Raw genomic sequence first — 26,291 nt, 5'->3', positions numbered from 1 at the left:
CTATAGTGCAACCCCCTGCATGTAGGTAGGTATCCATCTGGGCCCATCTCTGACACCTTTATAGTACTGGGGGACCAGAAGAAGTGAAGCTAATGCTGCTTACCCTGACAAGAGTCATCAAATTATTTGTTTCCAACCCAGGAGACTTGTGTCTTCTCCCAGTATCGATGACACTGCAGCAAAGGGGTAAAGTCTCAGATCCTTCAAAGTTCTTGAAATCCATTATTTTAAATGTGATGTTTATCATTTCTGATTATATATATTTTACTGAAGATGTACAAATAAAAATGTTGTATTGTTTTCCTTGTTTACAAAGTTAAATAAATGAGAAAAGTATGTTTCCTTCAGCAACCTGCTTCTTCTCTCAATTTATCTTCTTGAGATTTATCCATACTGATCCATATTTCAGTTCATTTGCTTTTAACCACTGTATAGCATTTCATTGCATGAATATAATTTATCTCTTCATACTTCTATTATTTAGTTTATTTGGTTGTCATTTAGGTTGTTTCCAAATTTTATTGCTGCAACCAATGCTTGCAGTGAACATTCTTGTTTATGACTCCTTGTGCATATCTAAGAATTTTCTTGTGCCTAAACTTAGTCATGGAAATGCTTAGATGTAATGCGAACTCATCTTCAACTGTAGTAGATATTGGCAACTGACTGAAGTCATTGCACCAAATAACATATTCATTCGCAATATGCAAATTTCTATTTCTCTACACGTTGCAAACATAGTATTGTCAATACTTGGGAGGCTTTACCTTTCTGATGAGTGTAAGTGCTGAACATCTTTTCACAGGTTCTTTGGTCATTCTTTTTATTATTTTTTTAAAATATTTTTTGAGACAGGGTTTTCACTCCCATTGCCCAGGCTGCAGTGTAGTGGCCTGATCTCGGCTCACTGCAACGTCTGCATCCTGGGCTCAAACAATGCTCCTGCCTCAGCCTTCTGAGTGGCTGGGACTACAGAAGCATGCCACTGCACCCAGCTAATTTTTGTATTTTTTAAATAGAGACAGGGGTTTCACCATGTTGCTTAGGCTGGTCTCAAACTCCTGAGCTCAAGGGATCCACACAACTCAGCCTCCCAAAGTGCTGGGATTACAGGCATGAGTCACCATGCCTAGCCTGGTCATTCTTTTCAGTTGTTGTTTATATCCTTAACCCACTTTTTCCGTTGGTGTTTTTTTTTTCTTATAAGTTTTAAGGGTCCTTATATATTCAAGACACTGATATTTTGTCTGTTTTATATGTACAAACATCCCTAGTCTGTGGCTTGTCTCTTCCCCTCCTGTATGGTGTTTATATAGCTTCTTCATTTCATAGTAGGATAACAGGTGATACAGAGTTGGGTACAGTGGAGCCAGGGATTCAAAATAGTGATGGCAGCATCTTCTGACCAAGCATTGCGTGGAGATTGGAACACAGGCTTAGGTACTGGTCATGATTCTTCCATCACTGAGTATCCTTGGAGAGGTGCCATCATATCTATCTCAGGTTCTTCCTCTGTACGTGGGATGGTTGGAGTAGATGGTCTCCCTAAGCGCCTTCCCAGATGTAAGGTTTTCCAACACTGAGTGAAGGTCTTATGCATCAAGCAGGCAATGGCAGGACCTATGTGGAAGAGCCCAACTTGTAGGAAGCCTGTGCTGCTTTCCTGACTCCCCCGGGGGTAATCACGTTGTCCTCTGTGTACCCACAGTACTTGCTCACATTGCTACCATCATACTCATCACATTATGCAGTTATTGGTGCCTTTTCCATTTGTCTTTCTGACTAGATTGCAAGCCTCCTCGAGAGCACAGTTGCCTTTAGAATATCCCCAGCACCTCCCATAGCTCCTGACTCAGGGAAAATCCTCAGTAAATGTTTGATGGATGGGAGTGGGAGCATGGGAAAGACAGGAGGGAGGGAGGGAAGAGGAGCCTGCAGAGGTACACTCAGTGAACACAACCAAACACAGCACGGTTACTCAAACAGTTAAACATCTGAAAAAAGGACCATCAGCAGCTACTGTTGTAGCTCTTTTACAAGTGGAGTCAGTTTTTCAAGATCATACAGGAAAACAGTGGTGTACTGAATAATGGAAACCAATAATCTCTGATTCTTAATCTAATATTCCAAATAATATAGGCTGCAGTCTCATTATTTTAGCAAAAATAAACTAGATTTTTGAATTGAATTCATTTCCATTCTTTTATGCAACAGAAATATATTCCTTATAATTTTGAACCTTTCTCTACTGACATGCTGAAAGATTAAAAGGAGAGTCTCTAAGCTTTAAGACCTTTCATAACTGTGATCTATATAATATCAGAGATGGAAGTACTTAAATAATTCTCTCTTAGCTAGCTATAATTCAATTTCCTGCTTGTAGTAAACACAGAAAGCAAACCAGATTTATGCAATAAAAGTGCTCTTGTTGTCATGACAACAGGAAAAAGCAACAAGAGGAAAAATCTTAGCTCTTAGGAATGGCCTTTCACAAGGTGTCAGCGCCCATTAACCATGGTCAATACCCTGTCCTTCATTTAGTTTTGCCTTTACACAGCTTTCTTCGCTGCTGCAAATGTAATCCAATTTTCTCAGCTGCATATTAGCCTCAGGAAAGGCAAAGCAAATTTTGATCAGGGCTCTTTATCCTTTCCTGGGGGTAATCCACTATCTGTTCATCTTGAAAAACTGCCCAATGTCTTCTAGCTCCTACTCTAACTTATTTTTGGCAATTTATTATGCCAGTATCTCTGAGTTTGTTTTTATTATGACTAGGAAGAACATTATTAAATAATAAAAAGGTTAAGTAGATTGCAAAAGCCAGGCCAGGAATAAAATGAGGGTGTGGAGATGAACAGTGAAGTGGGATAATCATGGCAGTGATACATCTGTTCTGCCAGTCCAGTGTCAGCCTCAACAAACACCAGCTTCCAGACCAGCTCTAATATTGGTGATCTCATGGACGTACATCTCAGAACAATGGGCAGTTGGCAAGTTGCTGACTAATGGAGTTATCCATTAGATGGTTTCTTTGGAACAATCCTTTCCAAAGTCTAGTCCCCACCCATGTACATCAGAATCCCCCAGCAGCTTGCTAAAAATTTATATTTTTAAGTTCTATTCTTGATCTGCCAAGTCACAAATGCTGGGGGTTGACTTGAGGGATTTGCTTTGCTAAAAAGCACACTAAAATTTGAAAATCTTTGCCTTAGATCAAAGTGTGAAAAAAAAGATTGAAGGAAATCCCATCTGACATTAAGTACTTAAGAAGGGAGGAGGAGGTTGCATCTTAGGTGAAAAAAGGGAGGCAGACAAGTTCCTTAGGTTTTATCTCAGTTCTGACTGCTATAGCTTTTAAGCTGGACCAAAGTGTGCTCTAAAAACACATGCTATATAATGCTGGTGAGTGTCTGTATTACAGCCTCAAAAGTGAGCCTGCTTCTAAGCTAATGCATTCTGCCAGGCACTAAGGATGCCAAAGATGAAGTTTGCAGCTTCCTAGAAGAGCCATGCAGGTAAACTAGCAGTTTAAATATCATGTGGTCCACAATGAGATGCAATTTTACACTCACTAGTATGGCTATATTGAAAAAAAAAAAAGGTAGTGACAAGTGTTGGCAAGGATGTAGAGAAACTAGAGCCCTTATATATTGCTTGCTAGGCAAATCACTGGAATGTAAAATGATGTACCTCTTTGGAAAACATTTTGGCAGTTCCACAAAAAGTGAAACATAGAGTTACTGTGTCTCCCAGCAATTCTACTCATAGGCATATGCCCAAAAGAATGGAAAATATATGTTCATACAAAAATTTGTATACAAATGTTCACAGAAACATTGTTTATAATAGCTAAAAAGTGAAAACAACCCAAATGTCCATCAACTGAAGAATGGATAAACAGGATGTGGTATGTGCATGCAATGGAATATTATTTAGTAATAAAAAGGAATGAAGTACTGATACATGCTACAACATGAATGAACCTTAAAAACATTATGCTAAGGAAATAAGCCAGATATAGAAGGACACATTGTTCCATTTATTTGAAATATAGGCAAAGCTGTAAAGACAGAAATTAGGTTAGTGGTTGCCAGGGATTGGGGGAAGGAAGGAATGAGGAGTGACTGCCAATGAATACAGGTTTCTTTTTGGGGTGAGAAAAATATTAGAATTAAAGAGTGATGATGGTTGCACAACTTGGTGAATATATTAAAAACTACTGAATTGTGTACTTTAAAAGAATGAATTATGTGATGTATGAATTATATTTCAATTTAAGTGATAAAAGAAATGGCCAAGAAAAAATAATACAGTTGACTACATTTTAAGGATGCTATGTGTGGTAGAGATACCATATAGAGGTAATCAAAGGCCACACAGCACACCCACAAAAGGAAAGGACACCACTTATTTGGTAGGGTAGGAAAATGTTAGGGAAGACTTCCTAAAGGAAGACTTTAAGAATGAGGAAGATATCCAAGGCCAGTCAACACTGGGGACATAACCTTTTTGAGAAACAGTAATTGGACATGACAAGACAGTGGAGGTGTTGGTAGACAAAGAAACTAGAGACAAAGGCACGGAAGACATCAAGAAGAGGCTTGAGGGATTCAAATCCGTGGAGAAAGGGTGAACTTTTAAGTAAGCGATGTTGGAATAACTGGAGAACCGTATGAAACAAAGATAAAATTGCAATCACTCCTTATACCACATGCAAGTATTGATTGCAAAGGGATTAGAGGTTTAAATAATTTTTTAGGATGAAACCATAGAATACTAAAAGAAAGTATGAGCAAATTCTTCTGTAACCGGGAATGGTGAAAACTTCCTTGACTGTGACTAAAAATTTGGGAAAAAGATTGAGAAATTTGACAACTTGAATCTAATGATGCCTCTAGATCTACCTACCAGTTTGCAGGCAATACAGGAGATCAATAAAACCTGTTCAATGACACTGCGGGGTGCAATCCACAAAATCCGGAATGTGGGTTCTTCTACAGATTTGTAATGCTGTTTTGTGAGCTGCTTTCTTTAACAAATAAGTTTCCCAAAAAAGGAGAGAGGGGTACCCTTTACATTAAAAGAGACTCAAAAGACATATGAACCAACTACAGTGTATGGGTCTTGTTTGTGCCCAATTCTTTTTAACTGGAAAAAAATTTTGAAACAATTGAAAAAATTCAAACACTGTGGATGTTAGTAATTGTTAGGATTATTAATTTTATCAAGTGGGATAATGGTGTTGTATTTAAGTTCAAAAGAGAAGGCTTCGTGTCTTAGAGATATAGACTGAACTGTGGTGCGGATAAATGATACGGTCTTTGGTGTGCACCTCTTTTTTTTTTTTTTTTTTTTTTGAGAAGGAGTTTCACTCTTTGTTGCCCAGGCTGGAATGCAATGGCACAATCTTGGCTCACTGCAACCTCTGCCTCCTGGGTTCAAGTAATTCTCCTGCCTCAGCCTCCCGAGTAGCTGGGATTACAGGCATGGGCCACCACGTCCTGCTAATTTTGTATTTTTAGTAGAGACTGGGTTTCTCCATGTTGGTCAGGCTGGTCTCAAACTCCCAACCTCAGGTGATCCACCCGCCTCAGCCTGCCAAAGTGCTGGGATTACAGACATGAGCCATCGCGGCCGGCATGGTGTGTACTTTCAAATAATCCAGTGGTGGGGGTGTATGGGAAATAGGAGGTATAAATGAAATAAAATACATTTGTTAGTAATTATTAAAACTGGATAATAAGTACATGAGCACTCATTATAGTATTCTTGTTACGTTGGGGTAAATCCAAAAATTCTTCAGAGCCACGGAAGGCCTTTTCAACAGGGGAATGAGGAATGACAAATGAAACTGCCCTTCTAGCAAGTGCAGCCCTGGAGTCGGAAGATTAGACAGGGGCCTGCCAAGGAGGGTCACTGTGATGCAGGACTGAGCTATGAGAGTGTCACTGGGGGTGGAGGGGAGGATCTGGGTGTGAACAGTATTAAGGACATAGAAGCAAAGGAAACAAAGAAGCGGGAATCAAGGATGAATCTCCAGTTTCAGGCTTAGATGAATGGCTGCATGGTGGGGCCATTCAACAATCAAGGGAATTCAGAAGAAATTAAAGTTAAGAGTGAAGGGAGTGATCATTCAGTTTCAGATGCTTTGAGTGTGAGGTGCCTGTGGAAGATTCAGAGCTTAAGAAAGAGGTCTCGCTAGAGATATGGTGGCAATTTTCAGCTGCAGCATAATTTCCATGGAAACATGTAGAGTGTAGGCACAAGAAAACTCTCCCTTCAGAGCAAGCACTTCCTATCAAATTAGTAAGTTACTCTTGGGCTATTTTAACATTTAATAAGCAATGCAGTGGCTTAAGGAGAATGATATGAGAACCAAATGGCAGTATATGACATCTATGCTATTCTGTTTCCTCCTAATTTCCATTTTGAATGTGCGATAGATCATTAGGGCTTAATTGCAGGATTTTCTTGTTTCATTTTCTTTCTTCTAATAAAGAAGTTTTCAAGAGAATACTAAGGCATCAGAAAAACAAAATCTCGTGTGGAAGATTAAATCTTGTTGTTGTTGTTTTCACCCTATCTCTCTTCTATTTTGTTCTCTTCCATGTTGCCTATGGTATTACAAAAATTGAAAGAAGGCCAGGTGTGGTGGCTCACACCTGTAATCCCAGCACTTTGGGAGGCTGAGGTGGGCAGACCACTTGAGGTCAGGAGTTCGAGACCAGCCTGGCCAACATGGTGAAACCCCGTATCTACTAAAAATACAAAAATTAGCCAGGCATGGTGGTGCACACCTGTAATCCCAGCTACTTGGGAAGCTGAGGCACGAGGATTCCTTGAACCCGGGAGGTTGCAGTGAGCCGAGATCATGCCATTGCACTCCAACCTAGGCGACAGAGGGAGACTCTGTCTCAAGAAAGAAAAAAACAAAAGAAAGAAAGAAAACACTAACACCATCTAGATCCAAAGTCATGTTCACTTTCCTGTCTTTAAAATAACCATAATAGGGTTAAATTCTTGGATTGATATGCATGTATTCAGAAAGACCTATGGAGTTACTGATATAAAAAAGCATTTTGTGTCAAGGATTGATTTATACCTTAGAGCAAGGGAAAGAGAAGAATACTCAGTCCTGTGATATCTGTTGCTGGGGAAGCGTCATGATTTATTGTTGGTGGGAGCATCAGGCCATCTGTTAGGCTTTAATAAAGTGTGGTCATAACATTTTGATTTGAAACAAAGAAGGATTTACCAACCCAAAATTAAAGTTTTTCAGCAATTGAAGGTCTCATAGGATTTGTTTTTGAAGGAGGGTGGCTTTGTGTGTGTTGTTTTATTTTTAGATATTTGTATCTTTAGTATTTATATTCAAGTAAGAAGAAAAACACATCAGTATCTTTCTTTTTCTGTTCTGGGTTCATTCTCAAAATCTTGTGTCGCCTGCTCCGTTCAAACTCCTCAGCCTGCTGTTTGAAGGCTTTATAATTTGGTCTCATCTAAAATTAATGGAATCAAAATTTTAGCAGGTTGGATTTAGGCATCATTTTAAAAAATTCTCCCCATGCAATTTCAATGTGCAATCAAGGTTGAGACCCACTCTGGTTACAATATGAATGAAGAGAAACAACTGGGGCATTTGGATTACCTATCATGAGAAGCAAATATCAGAAATTAAAGTGTTTCTGAACCTCACAGGGCAACTATGGTGTGTGTGCGCGCGCGCGTGTGTGTGTGCATGCGTGTGCACGTTTTGCATTACCTCTTTCTCCCCTGCCATGCAGGTGACCGCCGTGAGGGTGTATGTGAACAGTTCCTCTGAGAATCTCAACTACCCGGTCCTTGTGGTGGTTCGTCAGCAGAAAGAGGTGCTGTCCTGGCAGGTTCCTCTGCTCTTCCAAGGACTGTAAGTGGGTTTTCTTCCAGGCAACTTCACTACATTTGGTTTTCTTCAATGTCCTAGAACTTAATTGATCTTTTCCCTAATGAAAGGAAAAATCAGACATTTGGAATGTCGAGACATTCTGCATACAAAGTGCAAATAATGATCATGGTGCACTCTCTGACCTGTTCGCTCTGTTCAATTTTTAGATGAGCACTCTACCTAGACTGGCAACACCTAGAAGAGCTTTTACCATTTTAAAAACATACTATGATACTCTATAGCTTTTGGGTACTGGGTCAACCAATGGCCCTCCAATGGGCTATGTCCAGCAGTTAACATAAATGAGTAACTCTTCCCCTGTTCTTCAAAATGCCCATCGTGTGTCTGCATTCTTCATTCAATAATATTTATTGAACACTATTAAGTGGTGGGTGCTGGAGATGCAGCAGTGAAAAAACAACAACGTGCCTGCCCTCCTCGAGTTTCTATTTTTGCAGGGGAGAAGTGTATAAGATACTACTGCACTAATAAAAAAACTTGGAAGGCATGCAAAATGCATGCATAACATTATTTTTAAAGGTTGAAGAACTCGAGGACTGAAATACTGACTCTGATAGCTTTGACTTGGACTCCAGGGCTTTCCTTACTCTCTATTTTAGCAATAGTTTGAAGAGTAGAAAATGGGAATCAGCTGGTTGTTCTATCAGGACAGTTTCCTCCTCAAATTGGATATTTATTCCTCACTGAATTAGGAGAATGGCTTAGCGTAATGTAGATGCCACTTAAGTGAACTAGTCAGCACAGAACAGTCCTCACATCCCTGCTATTATATCATACAACCCAATGCCAACAACACTGGTTCTAAAATTACTGTTGATAGTTCCAGTCTAAAATTCAAAACATAAGGACTTGAAAACAAATTTGGAGAGAAGCAAAATGAGATAGGCTCCTTTCCCCACTCATTCATTGAGTCTCTTTCTTGTTCTTGTTTATTTTTTTCCCCTATATTGGCTGCTTCAGATACCAGAGGAGCTACAACTACCAAGAAGTGAGCCGCACCTTATGCCCCTCAGAAGCAACCAACGAGACGGGCCCCTTGGAGCAATTGATATTTGTAGATGTAGCATCCATGGCACCCCTGGGTGCCCAGTACAAACTGCTAGTTACCAAGCTCAAGCACTTCCAGCTCCGGTAAGCGGGACTTTCTCTGTTTACGTGTCTGTGCTTCCTGTGCTTGTGGATGCTCAATTTATCTTCCATCCTTACAGACTGGGACTCTCGAAGGAAATTACCCACTTAGCGTATGATTTTAGCACCTGCTGAACTCTCCTTCCCATAACTGAGCAGCAGGGCCTTCATCTATACAAAAGAGTGGGAGTGCAGAAGGTGAGAGTGGTTGCCATCATAGGTGAATCTGTTTTCAGGGATCAGTGTGAGGGTCCTGTCCAACCTGAAGCCCAGGCAAGAATGACTGGTGACTAAATACTTTTGTATTCCCAACCGGTGCCACACTCCTGAAGGAAGTTTTGTTTTAGTTCTAGGGAAGACATTAAGCTACTTTCCTTGTCATTATTATTACTCCTGCTTTCTCCTTCCAGGTTAGTAACATAGGTAGGAATGCCGCTTTGTCCTTTCTTGGTGTGACTAGTATTGTTTTCCTCCTGTTTTTTAAAAAACTAAAATAAACAGGCAAGCTCATTGAAAAAATAAGCATGAGACTTGCACACTTCACTAAAGAAGCTACCCAAATGGTTAAAAAAAAACAAAAAAACAAAAAAAAAAACAAAAAAAACACAACTTCATTAGCTATAAGAAATGTAAATTAAAACCATAATGGGATTCCATTACAACTACCAAATTGCTATAATTTGAAAGGCCTACATTCCACTCCTTTGATCTATACCCAACTCCTAGATATCTAATTGTGGTATTCATTCAGTGGGATACTACCCAAAAATAAAAATGAACAAACTATTGCTATACCCAACAACATGGATGCATCTCACAATGTTGAGAAATAGAAGACAGGCCAGGCACGGTGGCTCACGCCTGTAATCCCAGCACCTTGGGAGGCTAAGGCAGGTGGATCACCTGAGGTCAGGAGAGCGAGACCAGCCCGACCAACATGGTGAAACCCCGTCTGTACTAAAAATACAAAAAAAAAATTAGCTGGGCCGGGTGGCAGGCGCCTGTAGTCCCAGCTAATCCGGAGGCTGAGGCAGGAGAATGCTTGATCCCAGGAGGGGGAGGTTGCAGTGAGCCAAGATCATGCCATGCACTCCAGCCTGGCTGACAGAGTGAGACTCCGTCTCAAAAAAAAAAAAAAAAAAAAAAAAAAAAAAAAAAAACAGAGGCCAGACAAAAGGAATGTATGCTATTTTATTCCATTTATATAAAATTTACAGGCAGGCAAAACTATTCTGTGACGTTAGAAGTCAGAATAGTGGTGCCTTTGGGGAGGATAGAAGTGCATGGCTATGTTTGATGATAATTTATTCAAATATATACTTATAACTGCACACTTTTCTATAATACATGTTTGTTATATTTCAATTAAAAAGTTAATTTTTTAAAAAATCAGAATATTTCAAAATCATACGTGTCACTGTTTTCCAGCTTATTTTTCTGATCAGAAAGTTTGGCTCTACAGTAAAGTTCTCCTTAAATTTAAGGCAGTTTATAAAGACATCTGTAGCCAGTAGAGTTGCTAATGGGACTCAAATATTTATCTTGGTCTTCTCTACACTCTTTGACATAGTGTTATACCCATACAGAAACATGGACAGATAAATGAATGAATGGTCAGAAGGATGGAGAAGTAGTCACAGTATTTTTTCTCAAGTCCCTCCATTAATTCTGGTGTTGGAAAAGGTGACATGATAATTTTAAGAGCAAAGAACACTCATCCTCCACAAAAACAAGGAGAAAAAGATTCTCTGGTGAATAACATCCACCTAGAGCGATTAAATCAGAGGCCCTAGGGGAGAGGTTTGGGCACTGGTAAATTGTTTGAAGTTCCCCAGGTGTTTCTAATGTGCAGTCAGAGTTGAGAACCACTACCCTAAAGCAATTTCTAAATATGGTGCTTCAGTTTAATTTAATATATATATTTTGAATCCGAGTCTTTCTCTGTCACCAGGCTGGAGTGCAATGGCACGATCTCAGCTCATTGCAACCTCCATCTCCTGGGTTCAAGCGATTCTTGTGCCTCAGCCTCCCAAGTAGCTGGGATTACAGGTGTGTGCCACACTCCTGGCTAATTTTTGTATTTTTAGTAGAGACGGGATTTGACCATGTTGCCCAGGCTGGTCTCGAACCCCTGGGACTCAAGCGATCCACCCGCCTCAGCCTCCCAAAATGCTGGTATTACAGGCATGAGTAACCGTGCTTGGCCTAATTTAATAATTTAAAAATCTACTTGTGATATTTAACCATATGGGAATACACATTTGATGGGAGTGATAACATGTTACAGTACTTACATAGAGTGCAGTTTGAACTGCAGAGAAGCCTTGCTTTTATCAACTGATCTCTGTCTTTAATCAATCAATCAAGTGTCACCTGGTAGCAGTGGCAGTGTCACTTGGTGGTAGCATATTTGAATTGTAGGAATGGTCTTCTGTAAGCTTAATTAGAACCTTTTGAGAACTGAATGCTGTGAAAATAAAGTCATAAGGTCACAACTGTAGCGAGTGTTAATGAATTATATGCATGCTGATGAAATTGCAAATCTATTCCCTCATGTTGTTTTCTGTTTTTACCTCATAATATGACTTAGCCTCAGCAACCAGACTTTAAAAGCATTTCAAAATCACACATTTACACACCATCCTGGCTGGTGACCTGGAAATCCAAAGGATGATGGTAGTGGGGAAATGTTGAGGATTGTGATGAGAAATGGGCTCAGGAATTGAGAGAAACACTGAAGAAGTAATTTGAAATCTCTAAGATCGAAGTTTCTATTGTACGGTTTTGCATGGCAGACTATAATGTACATAGAACACATTTTGGGAATTTTTTCCCCCTAGAATCATACGTTTTAAGAACTGAAGGACCTTTGGGAATCTAATCCACCCGCCTCATTTTAACAGATGAGCAAACTGCTGCCCAGAGAAGTTAAGTGACTTGTTCAAATTCACACAGCTAGGAAAGGGCAAAATCAAGGCTAAATTGTACTTCTGACTCCCGGTCCTGCACTCTTCTCACTATGACAAGCTATTTCTACTTTCTATTTAAAACTCTCCTCCCAATGGTTTGTGTTTCTCTAAATATGTTTCTCAATTCCTTGAAACATTTACTTAAATCCAACTTTACTAGCAGAGCACAGTGGCTCCCGCCTGTAATCCCAGCTACTCAGGAGGCTGAGGCAGGAGGATGACTTAAGTCCAGGAGTTAAGACTAGCCTAGGCAACATAGTCTCTAAAAAAACAAAAACCAAAAAAATTTGCCAGACATGATGGTGTGTGCTTGTAGATCCAGTTACTCAGGAAGTTGAGGCAAGAAAACTGATTGAGCCCAGGAGTTTGAGGCTGTTTTTAGCCACGATCGTGCCACTGCACTCTAGGCTGAGCAACAAAATGAGACCCCATCTCTACAAAATTCCTTTAAAATTAAAACAACTCTGCTTTAAAGCATTACTCCCTGCCATCTACCTATCCTCTGCACACACACACACAACTGCGCCACTACTCTTTTTCTACACCCCAGTGCCTAGGCGTTTAGTGTTGCTAGAGTGTGAAATTGCAGGCAGGCAACAGCAGATGGTCACAGAAACAGGCAAGCGTGTGATCATGGGGTAGGAGGATCTTAGGAAGGGGCATTAGGAAATTTAAACAGGCCAGGCGCAGTGGCTCACGTCTGTAATACCAGCACTTTGGGAGATCAAGGCGGGCACATCACCTGAGGTCAGGAGTTCACGACAAACCTGGCCAACATGGTGAAACTCCATCTCTACTAAAAAAAACAAAAAATAGCCGGGCGTGGTGGCACACGCCTGTAATCCCAGCCACCTGGGGGGCTGAGGCAGAAGAATCATTTGAACCGGGGAGGCGAAGGTTGCAGTGAGCCGAGATATTACACCACTGCACCCAGCGTGGGCCATAGAGAAAGACTCCGTCTCACCAAAAAAAAAAAAAAAAAAAAAAAAAAAAAATTAAATAGTTGTCTATATTGTGTATGGAGAATGGATTTGAAGAGGACAAAACAGGAGGCAGAGAAGTTAGAAGGCTGATGCAGTGGTCAAAATAAATAATGAGGAGGTGAATTGAAATATCAGGGGAGGCAAAATTGCTGAAATTTGATTAGATATGAGGGAAAAAGAAAAGAAAGAGTCATTAATGTCAATGTGGCTTGTAGATGGTGGGGCCACTAAGAGAAAATGAGAATTTTGATAAGAAAGAGAATAGATGATAGCTTCACTTTGGGACAGGTTGAGTTTGAAGTACAGATATCTGGCGAAGTGTTGGATGTATACTAATATGACACTTAGAGGGGAGCTCTGAGTTACAGTTAGGCAGACTAGTGCAGTCTTGATGAACACACCAAGAAGCCTGGTCCACATGATGCCTGGGCAAGACAAGGTTACAGGAGATAGGGCTGGAGAAACAGGCAGTGCCCAACTTTGATCTTTAAGATGTTGGATTCTAGACTATGGAGTGGAACTTCATCTTTCAGGTTATGGGAGCCATTAAAGGATTGTGAGCAACAGGATAGCATTCGGAGCTCTGATTTCTAGAGATGACTTGAGTGGCAGTGTGGAAGAGGAATTACAGAGAGGAAAGATGAGGGACAAATAGGCAAATGAAAAGTTATTTGAATGGGGAAGAATAAAAAATGATTAGAACTTGAATGTGTATGGCAGCAACAAGGTTGTAAGGGAGAAAACAAGTCAAATAGTACACATGGAGATAATTCATAATTCAGCGAATATATGTGGCAGAATCAAATTTATAGTCCTCTATGAATATTTGCAGCCTTCAGCCCTCCCCTAGCCTTCTAAGTAGGGATCTTGAGTCTGTCTTAAGAGGAGAGAGTGTGTGAGTGAGATAGCTCAGCTACCATGCTGTGAAAAGTAATAGATTTTTTGAAGAAATGGGTGGATAAGAGAATTTTAGACGATTTTGCTATGTGTCATACTACATAATCACCTTTTGGTATTTTGGAGGAGACTACGATAAAGATTTACATTCCTTTTTTTTCTCTCTCTCTCTCTCTTAATGATGCTGTACTGGGCAAACATGGTGCTTCAGGTGGAGGCAGGTTACTTTTACACTAATAGAATGAGTAGGACCTGGTGATCAATCAAATGTGGAAAGTGATAGAAAGGGGGTAGTCCAAGATGACTCCTAGGGTGATGTCAGAAGTCTGGTGAGGTTTACTGACAAAGGGACATAGTAGGTCAGGATCAGGGAAGTGACAGCACATTCCCTCTTATCATGTTGAATTTGAGGTATTCAAGGGATGGTCAAGTGCAGAAGTCCAGCAGGGGATCACTATTCTGTGACTGAAGCTCAGGAGATGGCCCTGGGCTGGACATAGGGACTTGAGATTCACTGGCATTATTGTGGCATTTACAGCAGCTGGATACACATTTTAAAATGAGTTGATCAAGAACAAGGCTGTGGGTAACATTCTCATTTAAGGGATGGTCTGAGAAACTAAAGCTGTCATAAGGGGCTGAGTAGACACAGCCAGAAGTGTGGGAGAAATCACAGGGGGTTAAGTCACTGGATTTAGTACTTAGATACTGCTATGGTCTCAATGTCTGCGTTCCCCAAAATTCATATCGAAATCTCCACAGTGATGGTACTCGGAGTAGGGGCCTGTGCGAGGTGATTAGGTTGTGAGAGTGGAGCCCTTGTGAATGGGATTAACACCTTTATGAAAGAGTCCCCCAAAAGGCCCTTTGTCCTTTATACCACATGAGGATGCAGTGAGAAGGCACCATCTATGAGGAAGCAGGCTCTCATCAGACACCTTGCTGTTGAACATCCTAGCCTGTAAAACTGTAACAAATAATAGATTTCCGTTCTTTACAAGTCACTGAATTGACGGTATTTTTGTTATAGCTGCCTGAATAGACTAGGGCAGGAGCTGACTGTTTCCCTTAGCAAAGGCAATTTCAAGGGAGTGGTGGAGAGAGAATCCTGATAGCAGTGGGTGGAGGAAAGAATGAAAGAGAGATAAACATGGAATACTCCTAAAAGTAGCTGGTTTGTGAAGAGAGGAAGGATACAGCATGACATTAAAGGATGGAGATCCAGGGAAAAGGGAGGCATTTGGGTGGGGTGTTTGTTATTTATTTTGAAAATGGTTGAGACTAGAATATATTTACAAACAAAGAGGTAGAAGGGCAGATTAAATTCATAGGAGAGTTGGATATTTGTAGAAGCAAAGTCCCAGAGTATGATAGAAAGAATGGGAATTTGGTACATGAGTGCGGAGTTTATACTTAGACCAGAGGAATGAAGGGCGGACAGTTCCCAATGACAAGAAGGTGGGTGGGAAAGCTACAGTCCTGAAGGGAGTTCATGGCAGATGGCAGGAGATAACAGGGAATGACATTCTGAAGTTCATAGTTCAGGTGAATAATAGCATATCATTTCCTTCAACAAACAAAGGAGGGGTTTTGAACGTCCACTGTGCTCTGTGCTAGGGGCTTGTTAATCAAGATGTGTAAGATGCTGTGACTCTCACAGTGCTCTCTGGTACTCACCTCAAAAACTACTGAAAGTTTGTCCTGCCTCTCTTTCTACATAGTCTTTCGTCCCATCTCTTTTATTTTTCTTCTACTTGGTTACTCTCCTGTCTATATTTCTTCTCCCTCTCTCTACCCCACCCATGCGCCCCTCTCTGCCTCTTCTCCTGACTCCCCTATCTGCACCTCTGTCTCTCAAGTCCATGGGTTTTTGCCCTTCTCCCCTTTCTTGCAATAGCCAACACAAGGAAACAAAATTGTTTTTTAGCCTCTTATGTTTAACAAATAAACATAACATAAACAGGTTAAAATGTGTTTCATCTTTAAAACAAATCAGTTGAAATTGTTATACTTCTTTCTCTAAAACTAACAATCTATGAGCTTCAGTTAGCTTTGTTCTGTTGTCAATGACCTGTAATAAAATAAACCTTCCCCACCTCTGTTAGGGTTCATGTGGAAGGAAGCAGAATATTTCACCTGCAACAGATACAATGTTTATTTTGCATATACTGCCGACTTCATGAGAAAGTACGGACATAAATGATAGTCTTTTTTTTTTTTTTTTTTTGAGACGGAGTCTTGCTCAGTCACCCAGGCTGGAGTGCGGTGGCGCGATCTCGGCTCACTGCAAGCTCCGCCTCCCGGGTTCTCGCCATTCTCCTGCCTCAGCCTCCCGAGTAGCTGGGACTACAGGCGCCCGCTACTACGCCCGGCTAGTTTTTTTTTTTTTTTGTATTTTTAGTAGAGACGGGGTTTCACCGTGTTAGACAGGATGGTCTCGATCTCCCGACCTCGTGATCCGCCCGTCTCAGCCTCCCAAAGTGCTGGGATTACAGGCTTGAGCCACCGCGCCCGGCCAATGATAGTCTTAAACACAGTAACATGTTTTACAAGCTTGCATGCATTGTACTAGCAAATAAAACATAAAGAACAAGAAACAAAACAGAAAGTGAATATCGAATCTTCATCCATTTCATATTATGACTGAAACTCAAATGATGGGGAAAATTAAAATGGCCAAAAAATACGGGTTGCTTCTGCAAATTTCATGCTGTCACGAAAAACCGGTGGACTTGAAAGATGAGGGTGCAGATAAGAGAGTCAGGAGAAGTCATGTCGCCAGCCAAGAAAATCGTGTCCTCTTTGTTCTCTGATCTGGCAACAAAGAGAGTTGAAGGACTCATGTTGCCCTGGTAACAGCGGGAGACACTCCCAGACTGCTGAAAGGCTCTACCCAGCCCACACACAGTATCACAGGTCCCAACTCTGGCCAAGGACTCTCTGGCCAAAGATTCTCTGGAGCAGAAACATAACTGGGTTTGACACTCCCTTTGGCTTCTTTAGGCGACTTACGGACAGAAGTTTTCAGTTCTGCTTCAGAAGAAACAATCCTCAACATTGATGATGATTTCTGTTACAAGTAGATATATAAAAATTACATCTATTGTTGTGAGCTAAATTCCGAACCCGGCCTGATGACAGCCTACGTTGTGGTCATTACCTTTATAAATAGTGCTCAAATTTTATGACTTCTAAATAACACCTCTAATTATACACCTCTTGCTTAAATGTTTTGAAATGCCCTTTCTAAAGAAATCATTAATTTTAAAACAGGTATTTAATTTTTATGAAAGGAAAATCAAGAGTGGAGAGAAAAAAATCTTCAGAGAGCCCCAGGGGATGAAGCTAATGAGAAATCCCAGAAGTTCAAGTTCAGATGCCCAGAAAAGCAGGGCACATTGGAGGGGCAGGAGCATGCACCCCCAGGTGTGGGGTTCAGCAGCCTGGGGGTCTGAGACTGCCGTGGACTTGTGTGCATGATCTTCATGGCTAACGATGAGGCAAGAGCCAGAAAGGCAAAAGCCCAAAGTAGTCCTTATAAAACTATAGAGAAGACCACATTTGTCTTTGTGACAAACACTTGAACTGTTTCATAGATGCTCATGGCAGACAGCCCTCTATGCTACCAATTTATGCTTCCTATCTCTTCACACTCTCCTTTCTTCAGTGCCTAGATCATTGCTGTCTTACATGGAAGAATGAAAGTATCTAATAATGTAATTCACAGTAAATTACTAATTGAAGAGAAAAAAGCCTCATTATATTCTTTTGGTGGTATTTATATTTTAAAGGAGGGTCTTAGAAGGCAATGCCTAACCCAAAGGGAACTAAATCTTGGGGAATTTCAGCCAGTGTGGCAGCAATCAGGGAGCTATTTGGGGATAGTAAGGGCATGTTTCTGTCCCTAGCCACCATCCCATGTGGTTATCTATTCACCGTGTTTAGTAAAAAGTGATCCATTTTGCCATGGGTCCATCAAAATTATTTTGAAATAGTATCTACAGTATCCAAAAGGACCTTGAACCTGGGTTTCCTCTCTCCTTCAGCCCACTTCTGTTACCTAAACCCTGTGCTTGACTGTAAAATCAAGCACAAGAGAGTCCCAAGGCAAAAGTGGCTACAAAAGTAAACAACTACCTTATATAGATATGGCTTCATGGATATTTAAAGACATAAAAATAATAATCCCCTTCCCCAGTCTGGTCATTCTTGAGCGTTGAAACCACCAAGTCCCCATGCAGTCTGCTTCGTCAGTTTCATGGGACGAGAACTCCCCTCACCAAGGGTGAAGCTCTCCTCGAGTCTACTTTAAGATGGCTTTCTTTTAAATAAATAATTTTTGCTCACTAACTTATACTTTTCTCTCACTTTTCCCCTTTCCCTTCTGCCACTTACGTTTCTCAGGACAAATGTTGCCTTTCACTTTACTGCCAGCCCCTCCCAACCTCAGGTAAGTGAATGGGTTCCAAGAGTTATCAACATCCTACGCGTTGGTGTTGCCTTCCTGTTAGTGAAACCATGTTACCACGGTAGAGTTAGCATGTGGGGTTGCCCTTGACCTTTCACAACTTGAAGTATATTCGTATTCCACTTTATTCTTTGTGTTACAGGAATTTTAGACATAAGATTTAATCATATCACTTTAATAGATATAAAATGGGCAGCATGCTATTTGTTTTCAGGTGTTCCTTGGTTCAACCTTCATTGAGCAAATCGTGTGCCCACTATGCACCAAGAACTTCGTTAGACTGCACCTGGTGCTGGAGACACAAAGATGAAGAACAGAGAGACACAGCTTCTGCCATTATGAACCCGATAGCTGGGAAGCGGTAGTGGGGATAGGGAGTAAAAGGCTGACACCAAAGAGATACAGAAACAATTAATTAACCTGGAAATACAATGAAAATAAGACAGATTTTAATGTTTACAATGTTATAAGTGTAATAAATTAGTTTCTCCTCTCATAAAGAAAGAGCCAGAATGTTGACAAAAAATATTAGGAGAATTAGATATTTTTGTTGTGCTCTGCAGTAAACCATAAACACAAATAGAATAAATACATGAAAACTTGGATTAAGTCAGGCTGTTTTTCTCGTGTCATTTCTAGTTACCTTCCTTTTTTCTTTCATAAGCTTCTGAAGACAAAACTCTATATAATAGCATGTTTGAAACAAGTTTATTTGTTGTATGTTTTCTTTAGTCTGTAATATAGCTTTGGTCATAAATAGCTACTTAGGCTTTGCTTTGGAGTAGTAAAACTGGGATTAACATGGACTTGTCGTAAATATACTACAATCACTGTTGTGCTGGTAAATAGTTCACAACTGGTTTTCAGAGAGAAAGCCCTGATTTGTGGTGTTTGCCCATTTCTGTGGTGTAAATACCTCCACTATGACTGATTTTAAGCTCCCATTGTGATGTCACTGGGAAGTGACTAATGCACAATCAGCTCTCCCAAGCCTGAATGAACCAACTCCCACACCTTTTAAACTTCCTGTCTGTGAAAGTCTCCGCAATGCATATATACTGCCACCCAGTGGCAGGAGAGGACCAAAGGCCCTTAATATACCACCCTCAACATTTATTGACTATTTAATTTCAAGAAATATTTTACAAGCACTAATTAGTAGGAGTAAAGAGAGAAACCTAAAAAAAGCGGGGGGGGGGGGAATAACTTTCATTCTAGCTACAGGAATAGTATAGTCTAACAGTCCTGTACAGAGCTATAATAAATATGATATACTGACCAGGTGTGGTGGCTTGCACCTGTAATCCCAACACTTTAGGAGGCTGAGGCAGGAGTATCACTTGAGGCCAGAAGTTCAAGACCAGCCTGGGCAACAGAGCAAGACCCTGTCTTTACAAAAACTTTAAAAATAAAAAATTAGCCAGGCATGGAATCTTGCACGTATAGCTTTGACTATGCAGGAGGCTGAGACAGAAAGATCATTTGAGCCCAGGAGGTCAAGACTACAGTGATACATGATTGTGCCACTGCAACCTAGCCTGGGTGACAGCGTGAGACCCTATCTCTGAAAAAAAAATTTAAATAATTTGCATCTAAACCCCAAACTGGACTAAAATATACTTAGAACAAACTAATAAAACAGGCCAGGCGCAGTGGCTCATGCCTGTAATCCTAGCTCTTTGGGAGGCCGAGGCGGGCGGATCACGAGGTCAGGAGATCGAGACCATCCCGGCTAACACAATGAAGCCCTGTCTCTACTAAAAATACAAAAAATTAGCAAGGCATCGCAGCGGGCACCTGTAGTCCCAGCTACTCGGGAGGCTGAGGCAGGAGAATGGCGTGAACCTGGGAGGTGGAGTTTGCAGTGAGCCGAGATTGCTCCAGCCTGAACAACAGAGCAAGTCTCAGTCTCAAAAAAAAAAAAAAAAAAAAAAAAAACCTAATAAAACAAAACAAATTCCTTGATATCGATGAAAGTCTTACTTTACTCTTAACTAGTCTCATTTTCACCTATATTTTGTATCCTCTTTGACTACAGGAAATATTTTCTTTTTCTCTAAACTCACCCAAATGATTGCTCATTCTCAGATAACTTGTGTCAATCACTGTCTGCCTCTATTCCAGGAGTTAGAAGCAGGTCGCAGAAACTGGGGAGGTAGCCAGGAGCCAGATAGTGATTTTTCAGCCTAAATTCCAGCCATTGCTTTGGGTATTTGTCATTCGCTTCTTTCTGGTAAAGGTGGATTGTCAGGCAGGGGTCAAAAACATTTATTTGGGGTTTAAGGTAATTTACAGATAAAGTTGTTAATACTTTCAGTGGGTGTTTACTGCTTGCACAAAACCAATTACTATCATATACGGGAACATATATGAGGCTCATTATTGCAAACAGTAATCATAGTAATGCTCTTGAGTTACAAAGTATGGATTTCCTGGGAAACAAGAACACTCTTGGGAATTCCAGACTCCTCATCTGTTGAAGAGCCCTGTATTATATGTATTTGAGTCGAGTTCCAAAATTAAGTGGGTTCTTGGGGGTATTGCCATCTGTTGTAAGGTGTGGATAGACTTCCAATTGCATCATTAATGACACTCCTTAATTCTGAGATAATTTTTCCCCATCAGAAAGCTTTGGATTATTGAAAAGGATTTCATTTTTATTGTCCTGGTACTCAAAATAGGGTTAGGAAAAAAGATGTTGAAATACAAAGCTAAGTTTTAACTTGTTTTGCCTCTCTGTACATGATAGATTTATTAGAGTCTTATTTGGGAGCCTGTTTTGGTTGCTTTTCTCAAAATCTTAATCACAGGCTTAATATAGCTTCTCAACCAGTTATCATAGTTTATAATTATTTGGCAGAATTCCCCTTTCTTCATCATTAAGAACAAGTTTACAACTTAGAGTTATATTTTTCCAGTGGACTCGTAATCTACATGGGTAAATAGTACAACTTCTTTCAATTAAAAATGTTTCCTAAATCTGGTGTTATTTGAAAAATACTTTTAAAAGACACCTCAACCTGCCCAAAATTGTGAACATATTTCTGGGGACTCTACATGGGACTTGATCTTTGAATCTCTGTATGTTCTCAGTAGATCCCAGCCAGCAACAAGTTTCCTGATCAAAAGGGCAAAGGGGAGGATGAGTCTAGTGCAAATTCTTGCGTATGGGAAGGTGGTTAAAATTGTTGAAAAACAGGCTTATCTGCTTTTCAGTATGGAGTTTTCACATGTCACACTGACCACACAGAAGTGAATCTTATCACATGTTATGTCTCACTTATCCTTAATTCGAAGGGGGCAGGATGCTTCTTAAACAGGAAACAAAATAAATGACTATTTCTTTTACCCTAGAAAAAGAAATAGCAACATTGCATAAAATGGCTGTTTTGTCTTGTTTACTGCTATATTCTTAATGCCTGGCACACAGCCCTGCACAGATTTAGTTGCTCATTATGTATGAGATGAAGAGCTAACTGAACTCATTAATGGAGATTCACTGAGATTTACATATAAATTTTGTGCCTAATAGAGGAAACAATCCCATTCATGTAAATATAAATCGTGTCTTTCTTTTTCTTATTCTCAGTATTTTCTATACAAGTTTCCCAAAGACGTGGACTCAGTTGTCATTAAAGTGGTGTCTGAAATGGCTTATCCATGTTCTGTTGTCTCAGTCCAGAATATCATGGTGAGTGCTGGTAACTTCCCAACCTTCTACTATAGAGCATTATATTATTCCAAAACAAATGAAAGAGAAGGGTGCGAAGCATGCCATCCTCTTACTGGGTATCTCCCTTCCAAAACTACTAAACAATACGAACAGTATCTATGAGTACGAGTGGGCAGACTGTGTTTGCAGACACTAATTTGGAGAGGTAAAGAATAGTTAAGTCTTCACCAAAATCAATAAAGCAAAGAAGGAAAGGAGGGAGGAAGCAGGGAAGGACTGTAACAAAGAACCAGGAAGACCAAGTTGTGGGCTCCACAAGAAAACTAAAATTGAACCCTACCATTTGTTCTGTTTTTAAATTTTTATTGTAACATTGGGTTCTTTCTGTCTCCTGAGATGTTAATGAAAATTGAAAAAAGTGTTATACACTTTAAGACAATAGTTTTATAGTTCTCTTCAATATAACGTGACTTTGACTTTAGAGGACGAGGCCCCAAGTCTTAGGAAGACTATGTCATGACTGTTCAAGGGGGGAAACTTTACCTGTTTCTGGTTAATAAGGATCCCCTGCTCTGTGATCCAAGCAGAAAGATGCTGACAGGACCTATGTGTGGCAGGACATTGCACGACATTATGTATGCTTTCCTTTTTATTCCTCATGCATGCTGCAGTGCCCGGTGTATGATCTTGACCACGATGTGGAATTTAATGGTATCTATCAGTCCATGACTAAGAAAGCTGCCATCACACTACAGGTGAGACATTGTTTCTGTGGGCATTGTTGCCAATGATAATGCTCAATAGATAGTCAGTGTACTGACTGAGCCAGCATCCTAAAGGGATGGCCATCCATGATGTGCCTAGGATCTCCTTCCTTTCTGATTGGTTTAAAAACTAATATGTCTGGCCAGGCGCAGTGGCTCATGCCTGTAATCCCAGCACTTTGGCTGGCCGAGGCAGGAGGATCACCTGAGGTCAGGAGTTCAAGACCAGCTTGGCCAATATGGCAAAACCCAGTCTCTACTAAAAACACAAAAATTAGCTGGGTGTGGTGGTGCACCCCTGTAATCCCAGCTACTCAGGAGGCTGAGGCAGGAGAATCGCTTGAACCCAAGAGGCAGAGGTTGCAGTGAGCCGAGATCACACCACTCCACTCCAGCCTGGGCAACAAGAGCAAAACTCTGTCTCAAAAACCAACCAACCAAACAAACAAAACGATATATGTCTATGCCTGAAATTTAAAAAAAAAAAAAAGTCATTTTCTTACTGGGCTGAACATGACACCAGAAGTTTGGGGATGATTTTTTTTTTTAAAGACAGGGTTATAGAACTATAATGGACCTTAAAGTTCATCTTGTCAACCGCACTTCATTCATGGATGAGGAAATGGGCACATAGAGAAACACACTTAGAGTAACTCAAAGCCAAGATGATAACTGAGTCCTTTGCCTCCCTAACCTAAATTATTTATTCAACTGCTGAGTGTGTCAATTTTAGAAAAGTTATTTATCATTAGATTCTAAAATAAAAACTTAACATGTAAGCATTTGTTATTAAACATAGGCTATACACATATTATTTGTATGGTGCTTATTAAAGTTCTAAGCACTCAAATAGGCACAAAATTGATTGAAATCAGAAATGTATATCTATTTACCTTAATTTCTTGGATATAACAATTATCTCAGAGTGGATAATCTAGAGTTGATCACAGGTATGTGAAAGTCCTTTCCAAGGAGTTAGAGGGCAGGGGTGAACTTTATTTTTCTTCTCTTTCCTCTTTCTTTCTGCCCCCACCCCCAGGGACTTTCTCCCTTCTAGCTCTTTCTTACCGCCTATCATAAGGTTGTTATGTCTTATGCAGAAGAAGGATTTTCCAGGCGAGCAGTTCTTCGTGGTATTTGTGATAAAGCCTGAAGATTATGCCTGTGGAGGATCTTTCTTCATCCAGGGTAAGAGCTAGTGAGGAACACTTGGCTACTTAGAAAAACCTGAAGGAAGGGAGTGCAAGGGAAGCTGAAACCTCCCTCTAGTTCCCACTAAGCAAGGGTTGGTTCCATCAGTATGACTGGGAAAGGCATCTGAGAGATACTTGAGAAAAAAACAAAAGATAGAAAGTAACAGATCTAAAGGTATTATTGATACTACAAAATGTCATTTAGTGCGTTTCATCTTTTTGAAGCATTGTATTCCCTCAGACCATGGAAGATAAGTTCACTCGGTTGGCCCTTTACTCAACAAATATTTGCTATCACGAAGTAATGATCTTACACAGCGATCAAAGTACATTTCCTAAGATGGGGTGGTAGCCGGTAGCCGTGTAACTACTTACATTTATCAGTAGTCATCATTTCCACAATGATGGACAAGAAAAATTCAGCAGTCTCCATCTCAGTTGCCAAAAATTTTACCTTGAAAAACAGTAGGAAAGCCAACTGCAACAACTTATCCCAATAATAAGGGGTATGGGAGCTCTTAGGCATAGTACAGATAGTTATGGTTAACTACCCAGTAGCTACCTTAAGGGCAGAATAGGCTGATGATTGAAAACGTAGACCACTAGCCAGTGATTAACCACATGTGACCAACACAAAGTGTGTTTACTGTTGATTGTAACATCATTTCCTTGGTATGAATGTTTAGGTGAAATTTCTCCTAGTATGTTCTTTAACCTCTTAATTACATGGCTCCAAAATTTTGCCAATGTCAAATATTCCTTGGTAAACTACAAGCCCTTTCATGACTATATAAGAGGGAAAAAATTGTACTGGCTAGAAACATACAAACCAAAGGAAGAGGTAGCTTCTGTTTTCACAGCTGTTTTCTTCACATGTCTGTGGATATCAGGGGAAGGGTCCACCCCTCTTCACTGGAGAAGGGAGGCTGCAATCTATCACTGCATCTGTTAGTGATACCAAAATGCACACAAGCAAAGGCCAAATTGAGAGTCTAATGCTAGCCTGCTTCACCAAAAGGGATTTCAGATGGTTTGAAGGTTTGGGAGTTAGATATTCCTCCAGTTCTTGCTAAAATAACATTCAGCAATCAGAGTTAATTCTGGACATTTTTTGAACAATTGTTCAGATAAGAGACCCAAAAAATCATTATCTGATTCATTGTGTTTTGTTCTTTTTTTATTTTTTTAAACCAGAAAAGGAAAACCAGACCTGGAATCTACAGCGAAAGAAGAACCTCGAAGTGACCATTGTTCCTTCCGTTAAAGGTCAGTGTTGGCTCCAGAATGCATCGGAGAGATTCCTGTGTCGGAAAATCAGTCATATCATTTGATATTACTGTCATCCTTCCAGAGAGAATTGTCATAAGAAAAGTAAAGTTTATTTACCTTAGAAATAGAAAAGGGAATCAGAGCATTTTGTCACATCCCTCCTAAAAACAAAGGGACCTCAATCATGAAGTTGTAGACAGGCAGTCCCTTCCCAGCTTCTACTGGGAAGTCATCACTGTGAACGGTAGCTACTGTGGATGATGTCTGGGGACCTCCAGTAGCAGTTTTGCTATGAATAAAAATTTCTTAGGACTTAAGAATCAATATGATGGAGGGCGGCCCTTTAAGCTGTCCTGTCTCAGACAGAGTCTTCTTTTCTACAGAGGATGACCTGACTAAAGTTGTTTCTCTCCCTTCAGAATCTGTTTATGTGAAATCCAGTCTTTTCAGTGTCTTCATCTTCCTGTCCTTCTACTTGGGATGCCTGCTTGTTGTGTTTGTTCATTATCTGAGGTAGGTCAATCACTTCCAGAAATGTTAATCCCCTGTGCCTGTCTCTGTGTAACGCTTGGAGCGCAGACTTGACAGCCATATTGACTGGCTTCAAATCTCCCTCAGCCACTAGCGGTGTGACCTTGGATACCTCGTGACCTCGGAGACGTTGCTCAACTCCCTGTGCTTCAGTTTCCTCATCCGTATAATGAGATAATAATTTACCCCACAAAATGTACAACTGCAGTGTTTATATCAATAACACACACATAATAGGTGCTGGTAGAGTGTCAGTTATTTTCCTAGTTAATTAAAACTCAACAAAAAGGCAACATGTATATTTTTTAGACCAGAAAATACTCACTGTAGATGGTCAGTTTTTCCTAACATGTAGATTTAGAAACAGCTTTAAACATTCTATCAAAAAGTAAATGTAATGCCTAAAATAAATTTTGAGGTGCAACAAAAAGCAGGAGTAATGTTCTTTGATACAACATTACCAAGTGTTTT

General features: G+C 40.3%; 1 protein-coding gene and 1 long non-coding RNA gene across 5 annotated transcripts in view; one reads left to right on the top strand and one right to left on the bottom strand.

The window, feature by feature from the left end:
- SIDT1 (SID1 transmembrane family member 1) overlaps positions 1-26,291 on the top strand; it is a 90,872-nt gene that overhangs the window by 19,978 nt on the left and 44,603 nt on the right. For all 4 annotated transcript variants that reach the window (XM_077993921.1, XM_077993920.1, XM_001106443.5 and 1 more), the window contains exons 2-9: positions 7,785-7,906; positions 8,906-9,076; positions 18,327-18,372; positions 21,980-22,081; positions 22,735-22,818; positions 23,928-24,015; positions 25,215-25,286; positions 25,709-25,802. In XM_077993921.1, the coding sequence (XP_077850047.1) occupies positions 7,785-7,906; positions 8,906-9,076; positions 18,327-18,372; positions 21,980-22,081; positions 22,735-22,818; positions 23,928-24,015; positions 25,215-25,286; positions 25,709-25,802 (779 nt within the window). The remainder of the gene's footprint in view (positions 1-7,784; positions 7,907-8,905; positions 9,077-18,326; positions 18,373-21,979; positions 22,082-22,734; positions 22,819-23,927; positions 24,016-25,214; positions 25,287-25,708; positions 25,803-26,291) is intronic.
- Positions 7,148-13,047, bottom strand: LOC114676429 (uncharacterized). The gene is made up of 3 exons (XR_003727473.2): positions 11,368-13,047; positions 7,763-7,982; positions 7,148-7,499 (listed from the first exon to the last, which is right to left on the bottom strand). It is a non-coding gene; the product is annotated as an uncharacterized LOC114676429 (long non-coding RNA).

Source organism: Macaca mulatta, chromosome 2 (genome assembly GCF_049350105.2).
Source record: "Macaca mulatta isolate MMU2019108-1 chromosome 2, T2T-MMU8v2.0, whole genome shotgun sequence".
In the NCBI taxonomy this organism is placed as follows: domain Eukaryota; kingdom Metazoa; phylum Chordata; class Mammalia; order Primates; family Cercopithecidae; genus Macaca; species Macaca mulatta.
This window is presented reverse-complemented; position numbering and strand designations above follow the sequence as displayed.